The sequence below is a fragment of the Moschus berezovskii genome, chromosome 11 (genome assembly GCF_049115385.1).
Source record: "Moschus berezovskii isolate FMDL1 chromosome 11, NW_MosBer_1.0, whole genome shotgun sequence".
Taxonomy (NCBI): domain Eukaryota; kingdom Metazoa; phylum Chordata; class Mammalia; order Artiodactyla; family Moschidae; genus Moschus; species Moschus berezovskii.
This window is the reverse complement of record NC_142470.1, coordinates 106,816,758-106,833,930: the sequence shown is the minus strand read 5'-3', so window position 1 is coordinate 106,833,930 and position 17,173 is coordinate 106,816,758. Positions and strand designations below refer to the sequence as shown.

Here is a 17,173-nt window from a genome sequence, read left to right as displayed (position 1 = left end):
GAGTGGATAATATGTGCTATTATTTAATAACGTAAAGTAGAAAATAAAAGGAACTGCTGCCATACTTTTGGCTGATGACTGTCTCTGAGAGTTCTGAATCTTTATTGCCTTGTTAAAAGTAAGTTGAAGGTCCAGTATTTCCCTAAGATGCTCGGCCATTGTCAGCAAGATTAGACAAGAATGAATTCGGAATTCTAATCAACATTTGGGTAAAGTGATCATTGAAACAGAGTGGGAACATAAATTCAGCAGTTCTTTTGTTACCTTTTAAAACTTGGAGATGTGCAGAGCATTTTTAAATTTTAAAATTTCCATCTGCCAACAATTCTGAGGAAAGGGCCATTTAACTTTTTTTTTTTTTTTTATAATGCTAGCCCTTGCATGGCAATCCAAATTTATTGAACTACTGATGCTAAGTTATACAAAATTGTACCACTTTAATTAAGGCTTTTAGTTTACATTTGGCCACCTTAAAAGTAGTTGTAACATTAGGTTGGTCAATTTAAATACTGTGGCTCCCTGTTAGATAGACACACAATCTTTACACCCAAACGTTAATGCATACAAAGCAACAAGGCATTGTTAAATAAAACAGCAATAGTTACTGCAACTTAGGCCTTGTGACCAATTACACATGATTAAAATTACTTCCCATATTCACATCCACAGTACTCTTCCACCATTTAACATCTCAACCAAAACATTACACATAGGAAACAATCACTAACAGGCAAAAATACTAAACCTGTGTATTTGCTATTGCAAATACACTTATGCATGAGCAAGCAGGGGATTCACAGTGAGAATCTACAGCTGCAGAAGCCTGAAAATGATTTACAAAAATTGTTAAATCATTAAAAAATTGTTTGAAAATATACACTTCTTGTTGTAGACCCCCACTGTACACACAACTATAAACATTGTTCCCTATGTAAACAAAAAAGGAAACATAATAAAAGATTTGAAAAGTCTGGCCATTTCCTTCCCAAAAGATATTAAAGGCAACGTCTTTAATCTAAGACATTATACCAAAAGGACTATCATATTTTAAAGACAAGATCACTGTCTCCACAGGTTTTTTAAAAATTAAAAAAACTATATAGCTGTGTTAATCAAAGCGCTTATTTGTACAATACAATGATAATGACCTTGAATTTCTTAAAAAAAATTACAATAAGCTACAAGTATCAAAGAAGCAAAGTTATCTGGAGTAGTCTATATAGGAGCTCTTTGGACTTTATTATGCTAAAATAGTGGTGCTTTTAGGATTTACATTATTGTACTCTCCAATACAAAGTATGGGGTGTGTTAAAGTATACAGTACACCATTTTCATACATGTACAACATTGGTGGATGAAAAATGTCTCTTAGCAGTAATACTGGATTGTAGCCTCTGGTTTTACCAGCTGCATACTCTAGGAGTATTATATAAGTAAAAATCTCTCTGTGATACTGGAAAGTGATTAGAATGTGCAAACTGATGTAGTAGTTTTCATCCGCCTCTTAAAGGGTACCACCACAGAAAGTCCATTTAAGATGTTGGTAGGTTTAACAAAGTTGGAATGCTGGCACTGTTGAATTGGGCAACAGTTCTTCAGACCTGGCTCAGAGCTACAATGCATTTAATATATTAAAGCAGTTGACATGATGACTTTTTGCGGGCCTTCCCAGGCACTGGAGTTTTTTCTGTTAATTTGTCGCACTAGGTCATAAAAGATCTCATTAACATTTATTTTTTATTTTGCAGAAGATTCTAAGAATGCACAGTTGTTCCACTGTCTCGCTAGATTTTGATCTTGTTCCTTTCCTACAACTCTTTCATCTTCCAAGTCACACTTATTACCAACCAGAATCACTGGAACATAATCCGTGTCTTTAACTCGAAGAATCTGTTCTCTCAGATCTTGTAAATCATTAAATGTGGACTGTGCTGTGATGGAATAAACTAATGCAAAGCCTTGTCCATTTTTCATGTACAAATCCCTCATTGCTGTGAATTGTTCCGTTCCTGCAGTATCCAAGATTTCAAGCATACACTGCTGTGCATCTACTTCAACTTGCTTTCTATAAGAATCTTTTATCGTAGGATCATATTTTTCAACAAAAATTCCTTGAACAAACTGTACAGTCAGAGCAGATTTTCCAACGCCTCCCGAGCCAAGAACAACTAGCTTATACTCACTCATGGTGCAAACTTGTAAAAGCTAGTACCTCTCGCGCTGTCACCGGGGGTCCGCCGCCAGCGTCGCCTCACGCTCCCTCCAGCTCGCTGCTCCCGGGGCCACGGCGGTCCTGCCTCTACCGCTGCTGCCACCGCTGCCGCCGCTCCGGCTGGTTTACACGCCTCCATTTAACTCTTAACTGATACCTCCCAGTAGGACATGGAGTAGTAGAGGCTTTCCATTTTGAGGTTTTAGCTTTTCCGCATGGCCACTAATAAGATCAAATCTTGGAATCAGAAATTGGCATTCTTAGGATATAAGGCAAAAGACTTGGTAGTGTTTGTAGGGTTTTAGCCTAAGATTTTAAAAGTGGTTTTGAAGAAATGAAATAATTTCTCTGGTGCTTAAATAAGCCCTAAGTTTTAAGAGAGAACTGAAAACTTACCATACAGATTACCAGAAGCACCCCAGGAATCAACTCTTCAAAGAAAAGGATCAACTCTGAGATGAGATGAAGTGAATATGGTAGAGCAAACCTGTGCAGCAAAGCCTGGGGCAGATAACTGGTGGGACTACTAATCCCAGAAATTTATCTGGGATGCCAGGATGGCCAGGTTGGTCAGCTTCTGAGCTCTGCAGCACTCACCCCCTCACTCATCCCCAGGCCTGTGCTACTAAGAATACATTAACCCCCACAACTCATATGAATAACCAGAGGTGAGGAGGAGCTGGGGAGCAAGGTTATCAGGTGCCAGTCACTACGTAACATGTTGATAAAGCCAGAATCGTGATTCCTCAAGAAGTCGAAGAGAAAAACGGCTGAGGATGTTAAATTCCTAAGTGGTCTCTGCTACTGAGGTGGTCTCTGCTACTTAGGCGGGACTTCTAGGGTACAAAAGCAGAAAGTAGTTGAAGTGGCCCATGTTGAGCTGAGGTGATCCTTTCCCGTTTTTCCCTCTTCCATGGTGATTCACTGGTTCCCTGTTTACCTCTCTTAATATCAACTTAGTTCACGTCAAAGTTACTGGCCTTCTTTGATGGCACTGGAGCTTCTTAAGGAAGACAGGGATGCTTTCCTGGAAGGATGTTGTGCTAAACACAAAGACAGACTAGAAGGCAACAGTGATTCTCAGATTTAAATTCAAGGTCAATCCACCCTTAAGACAATGGGGACTCAGTGGGGACCAATGGGTTTTTATACCAAGGGATTCCAACTCCACTCTGCTGTTTTGTGAGACCAAGATCTAATTTTTGAGATTCTACTTTTCCTTATTCCAAGGTGCTGCCTGGTTACTGCTTATTCCACCCCAACCCCACCCCGAGCGCAATGGTGTGGAGGCGCTGTAGAGGGGACGCGACGGAGTGGAGTGAACAGCCGTTGGGATGCGGGCGCCTACCCTCCGAGGGAGCATAGTGGCCAGAGAGAAATCCTGGTGGGTGGGTGTCGCCCTCTGCCAGTTACAGTTGCGGAGAGTGAAAGTTCCTCTCGAGGCGGGTTTTTGGCTCAGCAGAGCACGTCCTCCGGGGTCGGAGCCCAGAGTAGACACTGAGGAATCGGCGGCCCCTGTGGCGTCCAGGAAAGAGCTCTCCGAGGGACTGAGCACCTCTAGCGACCCAGCAAAGCCGCAAGCCTCCACCGAGGGACAGCAGCCAGCGCAGCTTGTAGCCTGGGCAGCCGCCCGCCGGGTCCTCTGGGATGCAGCATCCGGTGACGCGCGCCGCGCCCTGCGGAGGATTCTGGGAATTGTAGTTCGGCAGCGAATTCAGGCCGGCGCGACTCAGCCCCGCAGGCTCCTAGATGCCTTTGTCGCCCGCCGAGCCTACTCGGTGTTGTTCATGAGGTCGAGCCCGGGGTCCAGGAGGACCGAGTGCGTGTTCTCTTGAGTCTGAGTGCCCCGAAGGAGGGCCGGGGAGGGCCCCGGGGTGGAGGGCGCCGAGCTGCCCAGCGAGGGTCGCGCGAGCGTTCCCGGGCCTCTAGGTGGACCGGCGCGGTGGACCCCCGGCCCCTGGCGCGTTCGCCGCTCCCTTTTCCCGCAGTCGTCACCAGCGCTAGCGAGGAGGGAGTCACCATGGAGCCGAAGGGCAGAGGTGAGGATTTCAGAGGGATGCCGCCTGCTGGAGAGAAAAAAGGAGAAAGGCTGCCCTCTGGCTGGGGCAGGCTCAGGAAGAACACACATAACGTCTCCTACTAGTTGATCTCACGTTGGGGTTTAAGGGGAGCCCCCGACCTGCATTGCCCTGCTGGTCTTTCGGGTGCCCTGCCGTCTCTAAGTTGATGTATGCCTTCTTTGCCTACGAAATCGACAGATCTGAACATCTGCCTTTTTGATAATGACATTTGTTCTCACAGAGCCCTGTAAGGCTGTTGTAAGGGAAGGAGAATATCCAAACGGACCCATTTGGAAGATGGGGAAAGTGAGGATTTGAGAAGTCACAGGATTTGTTTAGTGCCCTGGATTTTTTTCCCACATGGCCCATTGCTTTTCTGAGAAAGCCAGTATTCAAAAAGAATTTAACTTCCCTGGTGGCTCAGAGGTTACAGCGTCTGCCTCCAATGCGGGACACCCGGGTTCGATCCCTGGGTCGGGAAGATACCCTGGAGAAGGAAATGGTAACCCACTCAAGTATTCTTGCCTGGAGAATCCCATGGATGGAGAAACCTGGTAGGCTATGGTCCACGGGGTCGCAGAGTCGGACACGACTGAGCGACTTTACTAGTAACTACTTCATCCTGTGAACCTGGAATAGAACAGGAATGACTCATTAAGTGAGGCAGGGATTGACATAAGCGGGACTTCGCCTTTATTTTGACTGTCACTCAGCAGATAAGAGATATAAATAAATATTCCTTTAAGTGTCCAGGATCTTACAGCAGTGTTCTGCTGGAATTTGAAGGCAGAGTAGCGTAGGAGCGGAGAAGGCAATGGCAAGCCACTCCAGTACTCTTGCCTAGAAAATCCCATGGATGGAGGAGCCTGGTAGGCTGCAGTCCCTGGGGTCGCTAAGGGTCAGGCACGACTGAGCGACTTTACTTTAACTTTTCACTTTCACACATTGGAGAAGGAAATGGCAACCCACTCCAGTATTCTTGCCTGGAGAATCCCAGAGACGGGGGAGCCTGCTGGGCTTCCGTCTATGGGGTCGCACAGAGTCGGACACGACTGAAGCGACTTAGCAGCAGCAGCAGCGTAGGAGACTCCTGAGGCAGTCATGGTCATGGCTGTCTTGCTTCAGAGATGTGGAATTGTCCGTTGGTTCAGTGTTGATTCTTCCTAGGTAACAAGTAGTTGTGTCTGGCAGTTTCTGGGAGTTTACTGCAAACAAGAATAGTCACCCTGATTCCTGTTTCTATTTGTAGGGTCACTTTCTGAGGATTCAGACCCTCCTCAGGCTGGAAACCCCAAAGGAAATGGCTTGACCACTGTGCAGCTGACCCGTGCATCCCAGGTGGGTTTAAATTTCTTATTTTTTTCTGTTTTCGGGACATGAATATGATTTCAAGCATTGTTATGGATTTGCTCAGCCCTGATTCCTAGCCCACTGGCTTCCTCCTGATAAACTGATGAATGATGAACCTGATAGTGATTGCTCCTGTCTTATGCAGAACTTTCCCTCCTGGCATGACTTCTCTGTCTGCTTAGTACTAGATGTGCACAAGCTCTTCTGTGCTGTAATTGGCCTGCTGGTGAGATGCAAAGGAATAAAAGCCAGTTGCCTCTGCCTCGTCACGTTTACTGAGGAAACAAGGTATAGATAAGGAAGATATTTAAACAGGGGGCTTCCCTGGTGGTCCAACGGTTAAGAATCCACCTTGTGATACAGGGGACACTAGTTGAATCCATGGTCAGGGAAGATCCCACATGCCTTGGGGCAACTAAGCCCTTGCACTGCAACTAATGAGCCCATGTGCCACAACTACCGAAGCCTGCACACCCTGGAGCCTGTGCTCTGCAACAAGAGAAACGACCACAATAAGAAGCCCTCGCACAGCAACTAAAGAGCACTCCTCGCTTAACACAATTAGAGAAAGCCTGCCTGCAGCAACAAACACCTAGCACAACCAAAAAAATAAATATTAAAAAAATAATTAAACAGCAAGAAGAAATATATATTTTTCTAAATGCAGAAAATTTTTAAATACTGAAGTTACTAGTACATTATGCTTCAGTTAAAAATAAATGAATCAATTACAAAAAATTTCACTTCTGACCACAGACTATACAGTTGCCTTGTAAGAGTGGTGGCCACCAAAACATCATTTCCTTTCATTAGTTGTGTATAAGGATTTAATTCTTGACTGTAAGACAGTAAGATTTTTAAATAAAGGAACTTTTCAAAATCAAAGAATAGAAAGAAATTACTGGTACAGACAAGTCATCATAGGCCTTGAAGAGGTTTTCCATCCTCTAGAGTATTTAGTGGGGAAGTGCTGGCATAAAAGCTGCAATTTGAAAGACAGGATAGAGTACATAGTTGGAAAATAGAATATAGGAATATTCCAAGAGAGAGAACAGCTTTGGAAAAAAGTCCCCAAGTGATGAGAGAGTCAGAGATTTTCAGAGGAAATGTGTGTCACTGTGGAGTGAGCTGGATAAAGTGTGGTGAGAGAAGCATATGCCTGCTGTAGCCAGACCACAGGAAAGTCTACACAGGATCTTTTTTTAACTTTTTATTTATCTTTTGAAATTTATGCTTGGCTGTGCTGGGTCTTTGTTGCTGCGCTTGGGCCCTCTCTGGTTGCCACAGTGGGGGCTTCTCCTTGTGGCAGCTGCTCTTGTTGCAGGGCACGGGCTCTAGGTGTGTGGGCCTCAGTAGTTGAGGCTCAGGGGCTCGGTCCTGGTGGCGCACAGGCTTAGTTGCTCCTTGGTGTGTGGACTCTTCCTGAATCAGGTATCGAATCTGTGTCCCCTGCATCAGCAGGCAGATTCTTAACCTCTGGGAAGGGTTAACCACCCTTCCTAACCACCAGGGAAGTTCCACACAGGATCTTATTCCAAAGACAGATAAGGCCCCATGAAAGTTTTTAGAGTCCCAGCAAGACAAAACATGCCATGACTGATTAAAGAGAGAAGATGAGTCAAGGTGCCCTGTAGGATCTGGTCCAGGACCCTGGGAGAACAGCAGACCTCGAGGTAAAGGCACTGGGACTGCCTGTCATCCTCAGACCTGCCTCACAGCATCCAGGTGCTGACAATTTATGCAAAACTCTGGGAGGAAACACCAGTACTGATTCTGACCTGAATGCCTAGATCTCTTTCAGAGGAGGAGAAGTAGGTGACACAGGATGAGATGGTTGGGTGGCATCACCAACTCAATGGACATGAGTTGAGCAAACTCCAGGAGACTGTGAAGCACAGGGAAGCCTGGTGTGCTGCTGTCCATGGGGTTGCAAAGAGTCGGACACAACTGAGAGACTGAACAACAGCAGCTTTCAGAGGAAAGAGGGGAGATCTACTGTCCACTGGACAGTACGTGATTGGTTTACTTACCCTCCAGGCCCCACACAGGCACGCTGAGCAGCAGTTCCCTCCATAAATGAGTTTGATTGCTGAGGTTTTCTCAGAACTAAAGCCTGAAAGGAAGTGCTAGATAGTCTGTTCCTGCTACCTTGCTTGTAAAGAAAATACACTGGACAAATTATATTGCCTGTGCTGAACACTCCTGAGGCATATGACCTTAAGGGACCCTAACTTAGAATGGGAAGTGATTTCATAGTTCAGGTGCTAGAAGAATAGTTAACTTATTTTGAGCAGAGAATATTCAAGTAGGTAGTTCTTTTAACTTTATTTCATTATGTGAATTACTTTACCAGTTGTTTTTGGAGGATATATACACATATGTGTGTGTGTATGTGTGTGTGTGTGTAGTCATAATTGGGGCTTAAAATGCTGTTTTATAAATAAATCTATATGTGTAGCAACATCTTAATTTTTTTTAATATATACACACTGAACAAGCTTTTTAGCAAGTCCAATACATTTATATTCAAGGGGCTAAAAGTGGTGTTTCAAAGAAAGCCATAACTGGTTCATTTGCTAGCATCCCAGACACTGTTTCAATGTGTCTCCTTTAACTTGAAGTTGTATAGAAAAGAGTTTAATAGAATTAGAAACGTTATGAGACATTTGTGTTATCATTCATGAACAGATTCAACTATAGATTCGAAGGAACATTACCCACCCTGCTCACCCTACATTTGAGTGAACCATCTAAACGTTTCATCTGTCATCTAGGTCAAGGGAAGGTAAAGTAAACACTGCTGCAGTGTTTCCAACATTTGACAGACTTCCATTCCCCTCCCACCTCTGTCTCCATGCACACTCTCATCAGTTCAGTTCAGTTCAGTCGCTCAGTCGTGTCCGACTCTCCGCGACCCCATGAATCACAGAACGCCAGGCCTCCCTGTCCATCACCAACTCCCGGAGTTCACTCAAACTCATGTCCATCGAGTCGGTGATGCCATCCAGCCATCTCATAGAACACCCCATTTAAGCTTGTTTCTATTCATTCTTGCTCAAATGTTCCTCCTTTCACCTCATTAACAAATATTTACAGTGTTCCTGCTCTGTGCCAGAGACTAGGGCCACTTCACTGAGCCAAAGTAAACCTGGTCTCCGCTCCGGTGCAGATTAGCGTCTAATGGGACAGACAGACGTTCATCACAGAGTCCTCTCACCATGTGCATAACCCAGGAAAAGGGAGTGCTACAACCTGGAGAGTCAGGGAAGGCTTCCCTGAGCTGAGAGCCAAAGTGTGAGTAGGATCAAAATACCTGAAAGGGGGACTTCCCTCGTGATCCAGTGGTTAGGACTCCATGCTTCCAATGCAAGGGGCACAGCTTCGATCCCTGGTATGGAAACTAAGATCCCCCATGCCGCATGGCATAGCCAAAAAATTTTAAAAATAAATACAGTTCTTTTTAAAAAACAGCTGAAAGGATGGGGTAAAGGGGGACCTTTCAGGAACAGGAAGCAACATGTGTAAAGGGGCAGGAGTAGTTGTGGCCCACATTTCAGGCAGCCACCAGCTGGAGCACAGAGAATACAGGAGGAGTGGAGTGAGATGGGATAGAGAGTAGGTGGTAGGCGTGGGTGGCAGAGTAGTCAGGCTCATGGGGGGAGAAATGGCAAAAACACTTTGGGAACTCATAATAATTGGGGCTTAAAATGCTGTTTTATAAATAAATCTATATACTGTGACATGTGTAGCAAACATCTGAATTTTTTTAAAAAATATATTGGACTGATTATATTGTCAAAGGAAAACTAGAGGGAAAAGTAATTCCTATTTATTGAATCTCTTGTATTTTTAAACCCTACCATGAAGAAAGTGCTTAATTTATAATTATATTTCCTCTACTCTCCCATGTCTAAATAGTAAGGATTTCCATAGTTCTATCATTTAACTTGTCAATACATAAACTAGGAACTTGGTATCCTCAGATTTTACCCTGAAGATGTTCTTCCCAGTTGCAGGTTATATTCGATTCTGGTGCATGGAGGTCAGGAGCGAGTCTGTGGTTGTAAAGACATCAGTGTTGGAATGGTAGAGGTGATTTTGCCTAACCTTCCTATTCTCCCTGTCTTCCTTCTCCTATGCCATCTTCTTGAGTCCTGCCCAGAGGCTTCTGGTAGGAGGTCCCTTGGTGAGCACTGATGTGGTTGGTTTTCAGGGATCGATGATCAGGGACATGGCCGAAGCTCTCACCCAGTGGGAACAGCTGAACCCTCCGCAGGGAGGCAAGCCTGAGAAGCCTAGGAATCTGGTCTTGCTTGGTAAGCAGCGCTCCCTCCCCCACCCCCACCCTGCGAAATTACCTGGTGTGGTACCTTGGCTTCCTCAGTTCCAGGAGCTCTGAGGTTCTTAGATGCAATGATTCCTAATCCCGGTGTACGGCAGGTATCTTCTGCTCTTTGTTTCTAAACACAGGCTTAACACTTCTAGAATCAGAAATGAACACCTTTTAAAAATTGTATTTGCCAAGGCAGTGGCCATTCTTCTTCCCTATTTCCTGACTGAGGATGCTGAGACAAAGTTCTGGGAGAAACACCTCTTAAGAAATGGGTGTGGAGAAGGAATGGCAACCCACTCCAGTATTCTTGCCTGGGAAATCCCATTGACACAGGAGCCTGGTGGGCTACAGTCTATGGGGTCGCAAAGAGTTGGACACTTGGCAACTAAACAACAGCAAACACTATCAAGCAGATCGTGATTTGGGAAGTATTTCTTCTTGAAAATGGTACATAAAATGGAGAGTGAAGTGACCTAGCAATATGGAATGTAGAGTTTTACACGAAATTGTATAGAATAATAGTTGCAAATATTCAAATAATAAATCTGTGGCTAAAGGGGAAAAAAAAAAGGAAATGGGTGCTTATTCTTTTAATAGGGAGAGGTGAAAACAAGTGATTACTGGTTCTGAACTCAAGTAGACCCCATATCAATCTTCCTAACTTCTTCAGAGAAATCCTGTCTTATCCTGTTCTCTCTGACAAGCAAGTTGCTAACACTGAACATATACACTGAGACTCCTTTTTCTTTCCCTTAAACAGGGCTTCCAATTTCCAAGCCTGATGTAATCTCTCAGTTGGAGAGTGGGGAGGCGCTGGAAAGAAAAGTCTCAAAAGCAGTTAATCCAGGTGAGTGACTGTCGGAAACCATGAACAGAAAACCCAGATGGGAACAGCATCTTAGAAATGCTTGATTTTGCTAGACCCAAGGAAAGGCTAAAGTGCCATTCTCCTGGGCCTCGTTGTATCTCTGTGGATGATGATCTGTTGTAAAGTCATAGGTTTATTTTTTGGAAAACAAATACTTCCCATCCTTTCAAATCAGTTCTCTGCTCCAAATAAGGTGAAGTGAAATCTCTTAAATATTTATTAATAATTTGGGTGCAAGGCTCTAAACCAGGCTTTTTAATAAATGCTATTTTATTAATATCTCTTCAGGATAAGTTGACTTTTTGTCTCAGACCAGTGACCATAAATTGGTCTCTGAGTCTTCCCTTGCCTTACTGTCTATCTAAACGGGGGCAGCATAGAATAGTGGTTAATAGTGCAGACTTTGGAAACACTTTTCCTGGGTTCAAAGCCAATTGGAACTACTTATCAGCTCTAACCTGTAACAGGTGAATTATCCATTTATTTGTTTAGTCAATAGGTTATATCGAGCTCTTTTGCCACCCATGGACTATAGCCCGCCAGGCTTCTCTGTCCATGGGGGATTTCTGGACAAGAATACTGGGGTAGGTGGCCATTTCCTTCTCCAGGGGATCTTTCCAACTCAGGGACTGAACCCATGTCTCCTGCATTGGCAGGTAGATTCTTTGCTGACTGAGCCATCTGGGAATTATCCATTCTGTGACTCAAATTTCCCAGCAGTAAAATGGGGAATATGTAAAATGCAGATGATAATAGCTCTTAACTCCTAGGGTAGTTGTGAGGATCAAATGAAATAGTCTAAGAGAAATGTTTAGAACAGTACCTGGCTATATGCTAAGCAAGTGATAACTAAGGATTAAGTCCTGCTAACTTTTTTAAAGATTTGAGCCTGTCACTTCTGTCAAACTGGGTGCTGTAATAGACCACCAGCTAGTTACACTTTCTCTAATTTTTAATTATGTTTTCTTGTCCTTGTCTACTTAGGCAGCATATTACTGCCAGATTCCCCACTGTGAGCTACTTAACTCTTCCAGTTCCGTATTCCTCTTCCTGCCCTCAAGACCTTTGCTAATCTACCTGCCTAGTCATTGTACTTTCCCTCTTCAGCTTGAACCCTTAACACCAGACAGGCAAGTCTCTGACTACCCTGCACTAACTGTGTGTTCTCTATGAATGTTTGGGGCTTCAGTTCTTCCACTCCCCTTGGCCGAAAGTCCATTTGCCTTTAACCTGTCTCTGCCTACTTGTCCTTAAAAATCCTAGCACTTCCCTGATTATATGTCATTGAGAACATTGTATTGATTTATGTCATGTAAAGTATTAGTTGGAATGAATACTGATGACTATTTAAGCCTGGAATATTTAAACATTGCTAGCGGTGCAGCTTTCCCCGTCCCCTCCCCCAAACTCTTACTAAGAAGTCTAGAATTTGAGGCCCAGTCTGAACCAATGTGAGTCTGTGAGGGGTTTGAACTTCTTCTCCCCACACACTGCTCATTTTTTGAAAGAACTTGGTTCTGACATACTCTTTCCAGCGTTTTCAGTGTGGAGTGATCAGAGCTGCTAGGTTGCCTTTCAGTTACTAATGTAATTTGTAGACCTGGACTACCTTGAATGCTGGCTTCTAGGATTTTCTGTCATACTCTGAGGCAGTGAAACCAACAAAGAGTTCTGTGTGAAGAGGTGTGGTTTTAGAAGTTCAGTCTGCTAGCAGTGATTGGGACATACTAGAACAAGAGAAGATTGGTAGTAAGGTCAGCTGACAGTGGACATTCTCAGAACATGTTGCTCTGATAAGGTTGTGACAGTGGGCAGTCCCTGGCAGACCCTCCCTCTCTGATCCCAGCCCAGTCTCCAGCAGACCATGTTTGTTATCTGCCGTCTCCCCCGTCACCTCTGTTTAGTCTTGTTCCGTTACTCTTTCTCACCCCCTCCCCGCTAGACACAGGACTGTTATCTGCCGTCTCCCCCGTCACCTCTGTTTAGTCTTGTTCCGTTACTCTTTCTCATCTCCTCCCCGCTAGACACAGGACTGTTATCTGCCGTCTCCCCCGTCACCTCTGTTTAGTCTTGTTCCGTTACTCTTTCTCACCCCCTCCCCGCTAGACACAGGACTGTTATCTGCCGTCTCCCCCGTCACCTCTGTTTAGTCTTGTTCCGTTACTCTTTCTCACCCCCTCCCCGCTAGACACAGGACTGTTATCTGCCGTCTCCCCCATCACCTCTGTTTAGTCTTGTTCCGTTACTCTTTCTCACCCCCTCCCCGCTAGACACAGGACTGTTATCTGCCGTCTCCCCCGTCACCTCTGTTTAGTCTTGTTCCGTTACTCTTTCTCACCCCCTCCCCGCTAGACACAGGACTGTTATCTGCCGTCTCCCCCGTCACCTCTGTTTAGTCTTGTTCCGTTACTCTTTCTCATCCCCTCCCCGCTAGACACAGGACTGTTATCTGCCGTCTCCCCCGTCACCTCTGTTTAGTCTTGTTCCGTTACACAGGACTGTTATCTGCCGTCTCCCCCGTCACCTCTGTTTAATCTTGTTCCGTTCCTCTTTCTCATCCCCTCCCCGCTAGACACAGGACTGCTGTGTACCTGCTCACCTCTCCCTTTATGCCTCTGCACCCCTTCGCCCAGTCGTCTTTCTTTTCTCATACTCTCTCAAGGTTGCAAGGCTATTTGTGAGAACTTCCAAGCGCCACTGTTCCCTGTAAGCATTTTTTGTTTCTTTCATTATTTTCCTTTCACAGCAATTATTTTTCTCCCAGTGTAAGACATGATAACATTGTAGTTTTGTTTATTTCAGACTGGAGTACAGGACCAGAGAGCAAGGAGGTAACCCCAGAGCAGGACATTTCTGAAGAAGAATCAACCCCTGGGGTATTAGTCGAGAGATTTCCAAAGGAAAGTTCAAGTGAATGTGAAGATTCTTTAAAGAATCAGCAGGAAAACCATGAGAAACATTTAATACAAGAGGTTGGCCCTCAGATGAAACCTTCTGGGGAGAGAAGCTACCAGTGTGATGAATTTGGAAGAAATTTTAGTCAGAGGTCATTACTCGTCCAACAGCAAGGAGAGAGACAACACAGCTGTGATTCATTTAAAAAGAACTTGAAGCAAAATTCAGATCTAATGAAACATGAGAAAATCTGTGCAGGAAAGAAACCTTGGAAGTGTAATGAGTGTGAGAAGGCCTTTAGTTATTACTCAGCTTTTGTCTTGCATCAGCGAATTCACACAGGAGAAAAACCTTATGAATGTAATGAATGCGGTAAAGCCTTCAGTCAGAGCATACACCTAACTCTGCACCAGAGGATTCACACAGGAGAGAAACCTTACAGATGTCACGAATGTGGGAAAGCCTTCAGTCACCGCTCAGCCCTTATTAGGCATCATATAATTCATACTGGGGAGAAACCTTATGAATGCAATGAATGCGGGAAGGCCTTCAATCAGAGTTCATACCTCACTCAACACCAGCGAATTCATACTGGAGAGAAACCTTACGAGTGTAATGAATGTGGGAAGGCCTTCAGCCAAAGCACATTCCTTACCCAGCATCAGGTCATCCACACTGGAGAGAAACCCTATAAGTGTAATGAGTGTGGAAAGGCTTTTAGTGATCGCTCAGGCCTCATTCAGCACCAGAGAACTCATACCGGGGAGAGGCCTTATGAGTGTAACGAATGTGGGAAGGCCTTTGGCTACTGCTCAGCCCTGACTCAGCACCAGAGAACTCACACTGGGGAGAAACCCTACAAGTGCAACGATTGTGCCAAAGCCTTCAGTGACCGTTCAGCCCTTATCCGTCATCAGAGAACACACACTGGAGAGAAACCTTACAAGTGTAAGGACTGTGGAAAAGCCTTCAGCCAGAGCTCATCTCTTACAAAGCATCAGAAAACTCACACTGGAGAAAAACCCTATAAATGTAAGGAGTGTGGAAAGGCTTTCAGCCAGAGTTCATCCCTTTCTCAACATCAGAAAACTCATTCTGGAGGGAAAATCAGGGAATATGGAAAAGCCTTTAGTGAGCATTCAGCCTTCAACCAGCAAAAGAGAGTTGATACTGGATAAAAGCAATGTAAATGCAATATATTCAGAACATCCTTACTGAACAATTACTATAATGCTGTGAGGGCCACAAAGGAATTAAGACTGTGTTACAGAAGAGATTTAATTGAGAAGTCATTGGTGATATGGGACATAAATTACTCAGAATGTGAGAAGGGTTTTGCATTTTAAAAAAATATCCTGACAGAGGACACTGTGAATTTCCCTAGGGAGAGAGGGAAATTATTTCCAACACCCTGATGTGTATGTAGGCTACCAAATCCTTGCACAGGAAACAGGGGGTGCTATGATGGAAAGAGGACATCTTGACTGGGCTAGATGGTCTCATAATGCTAAGGGGATGACATTTTAAAGGGATAAATGGTCCTTTTAGGCAAGTTGAAGGGGTAGAAATCAGAGGTTGGCAATTTGCATTGTCTGTCCAGAGTTGAGAGTGGTGGTGGAAGAGACGTTGTCCTTGGTCTTAAATACAAGAATTAAGTGTGTGCTCAGTTGCTAAGTTGTGTCTAACTCTTTGCAACCCCATGGGCTGTAGCCCGCCAGGCTCCTCTGCCCATGGGATTTCCCAGGCAAGAAGACTAGAGTGTGTTGCTATTTCCTTCTCCAGGGAATCTTCCCAACCCAGGGATCAAACCTGCATCTTCTGCATTGGGAGGCAGGTTCTTTACCACTGAACCACCTGGGAAGCCCTATCTAATATATAGTCAGTTTTATTTCATTCACAGTTATCCCGAAATGTCATTTACAGCTCCACCATCCGTTTTCAATCAATGATAACACATTGCATTTTCTTTGCCCTACCTCTGTAGGCTGCTTCAGTCTAGAATGATCTTTCAACCTCATTTTGTCTTTCATGACATTAACATTTTGAAGAGTCAAGGCCAGTCGTTTTGTGGAATGTCCCACAATCCGTATTTTCTGAATATTTTCTCATGATTAGAACCAGATTAAGCATTCTTAGCAAGAAAACTACCTGACTGTTATGTAATGCTCAAATCATTATCAGGAAACTCAAAATGCCAGTTTGTCCTGTTGTTCCTTATGCTAAGTTTGATTACTTGTTCATGTTTGTCCAGATTCCCTCATTATAATTAATCATCTCTCCTTTTCAACTTAATAAGTCATCTGAATGTATTGCTTCCCAATAAAAGTTCACCTCGTGTTTTTGGACTCCATTGAAGATCCTTGCCTGAATCAGTTATTACATTGTGCTTTCATGCTAAGTCCCTTCAGTCGTGTCGGACTCTTAGTGACCCCCATGGACTGTAGCCCTAACCCCATGGACTGTAGCCTTCCAGGCTCCTCTGTCCATGGGATTCTCCAAGCAAGAATACTGGAGTGGGTTGCTGTGCCCTCCTCCAGGGGATCTTCACAACCAGGGGATCAAACCTGCATCTCTTATGTCTCCTGCATTGGCAGGCAGGTTCTTTACCACTAGTGCCACCTGGGAAGCCCAACTATCTTGTATGCATCAGTGATTTGTTCTTTTCCACTGACGGTATAGTATTCCATTGTATGAATATACTACAATCCATTCTACTGTTGACAGATATTCAAGTTGTTTCTAGTTTGGGACTATTATAATTGCTATGAACATTCCTGTTAGGCCTATGCTTTTCTCTTGAGCATACACCTAGGAGGAAAATTCCTGAGTCACGGAGCAGACATATGTTTAGCTTTAGAAGATAATGTTAAATGGTTTCCAGACAACTTTTACCAATTTAAAACACCTCTGTCATTAAAGCATGACCATTCCAGTTTGTCCACACTCTAATTTTAGTCTTTAAGTTTTTTAACAATCTGGTTCATGTGCAGTGGTCTCTCGTGGTGGTTTTAATTTTCATTTTTCTGATAACTTATGATACTGATCACTTTTTCAAATGCTAATTGAACATTTGGATATCTTTCATTTTAAGTGACTATCTTACCAAGTCCAAGCTACTATGGCTTGCCAAAATGACAGGCAAATAAATCGAGAGACGAGTTGTTGGGGCAAGGAGTAATGACTTGTTCAGAAAGCCAGCAGACAAAGAAGATGGTAGACTAATGTCCCAAAGAACCATCTTCCCTGAGTTAGAATTCAGGCTTCTTTTATACCAATAGGCTAGGATGTAAAGTCCTGATTCTGGCCAGACTCCAGCGCAGATTGTTAATTTCTTCCTGCCTGCAGCCATTCACAGGTGGGTATGGTCAGGATGTTTACTGTGAGCTAAACAAAGGTATTTTCACTGAAAACTCATTACCCAGGAGGCAGGGTTCTCAGAGATTGTTGTTATTTAG

The 17,173-nt window shown here is 44.1% G+C and overlaps 1 protein-coding gene and 1 pseudogene across 1 annotated transcript; one reads left to right on the top strand and one right to left on the bottom strand.

Moving 5' to 3' along the window:
• Window positions 1–137: 137 nt before the first annotated feature.
• On the bottom strand, window positions 138–3,429 carry LOC129539464 (ras-related protein Rap-1b pseudogene; annotated as a pseudogene).
• A 364-nt stretch (window positions 3,430–3,793) lies between these two features.
• Window positions 3,794–16,287, top strand: ZNF892 (zinc finger protein 892). The gene is made up of 5 exons (XM_055400082.2): window positions 3,794–4,251; window positions 5,522–5,610; window positions 9,836–9,938; window positions 10,716–10,802; window positions 13,626–16,287. Exons 1-5 carry the CDS (start codon window positions 4,233–4,235, stop codon window positions 14,894–14,896), a joined length of 1,569 nt encoding a protein of 522 aa, XP_055256057.1. The 5' UTR covers window positions 3,794–4,232; the 3' UTR covers window positions 14,897–16,287.
• Window positions 16,288–17,173: the final 886 nt, after the last annotated feature.

Coding starts and splice junctions, on each gene's coding strand:
- ZNF892 (XM_055400082.2), top strand. Junction 5,611..9,835: donor AGCTGACCCGTGCATCCCAG/GTGGGTTTAAAT, acceptor GTTGGTTTTCAG/GGATCGATGATCAGGGACAT. Junction 10,803..13,625: donor CTCAAAAGCAGTTAATCCAG/GTGAGTGACTGT, acceptor TGTTTATTTCAG/ACTGGAGTACAGGACCAGAG.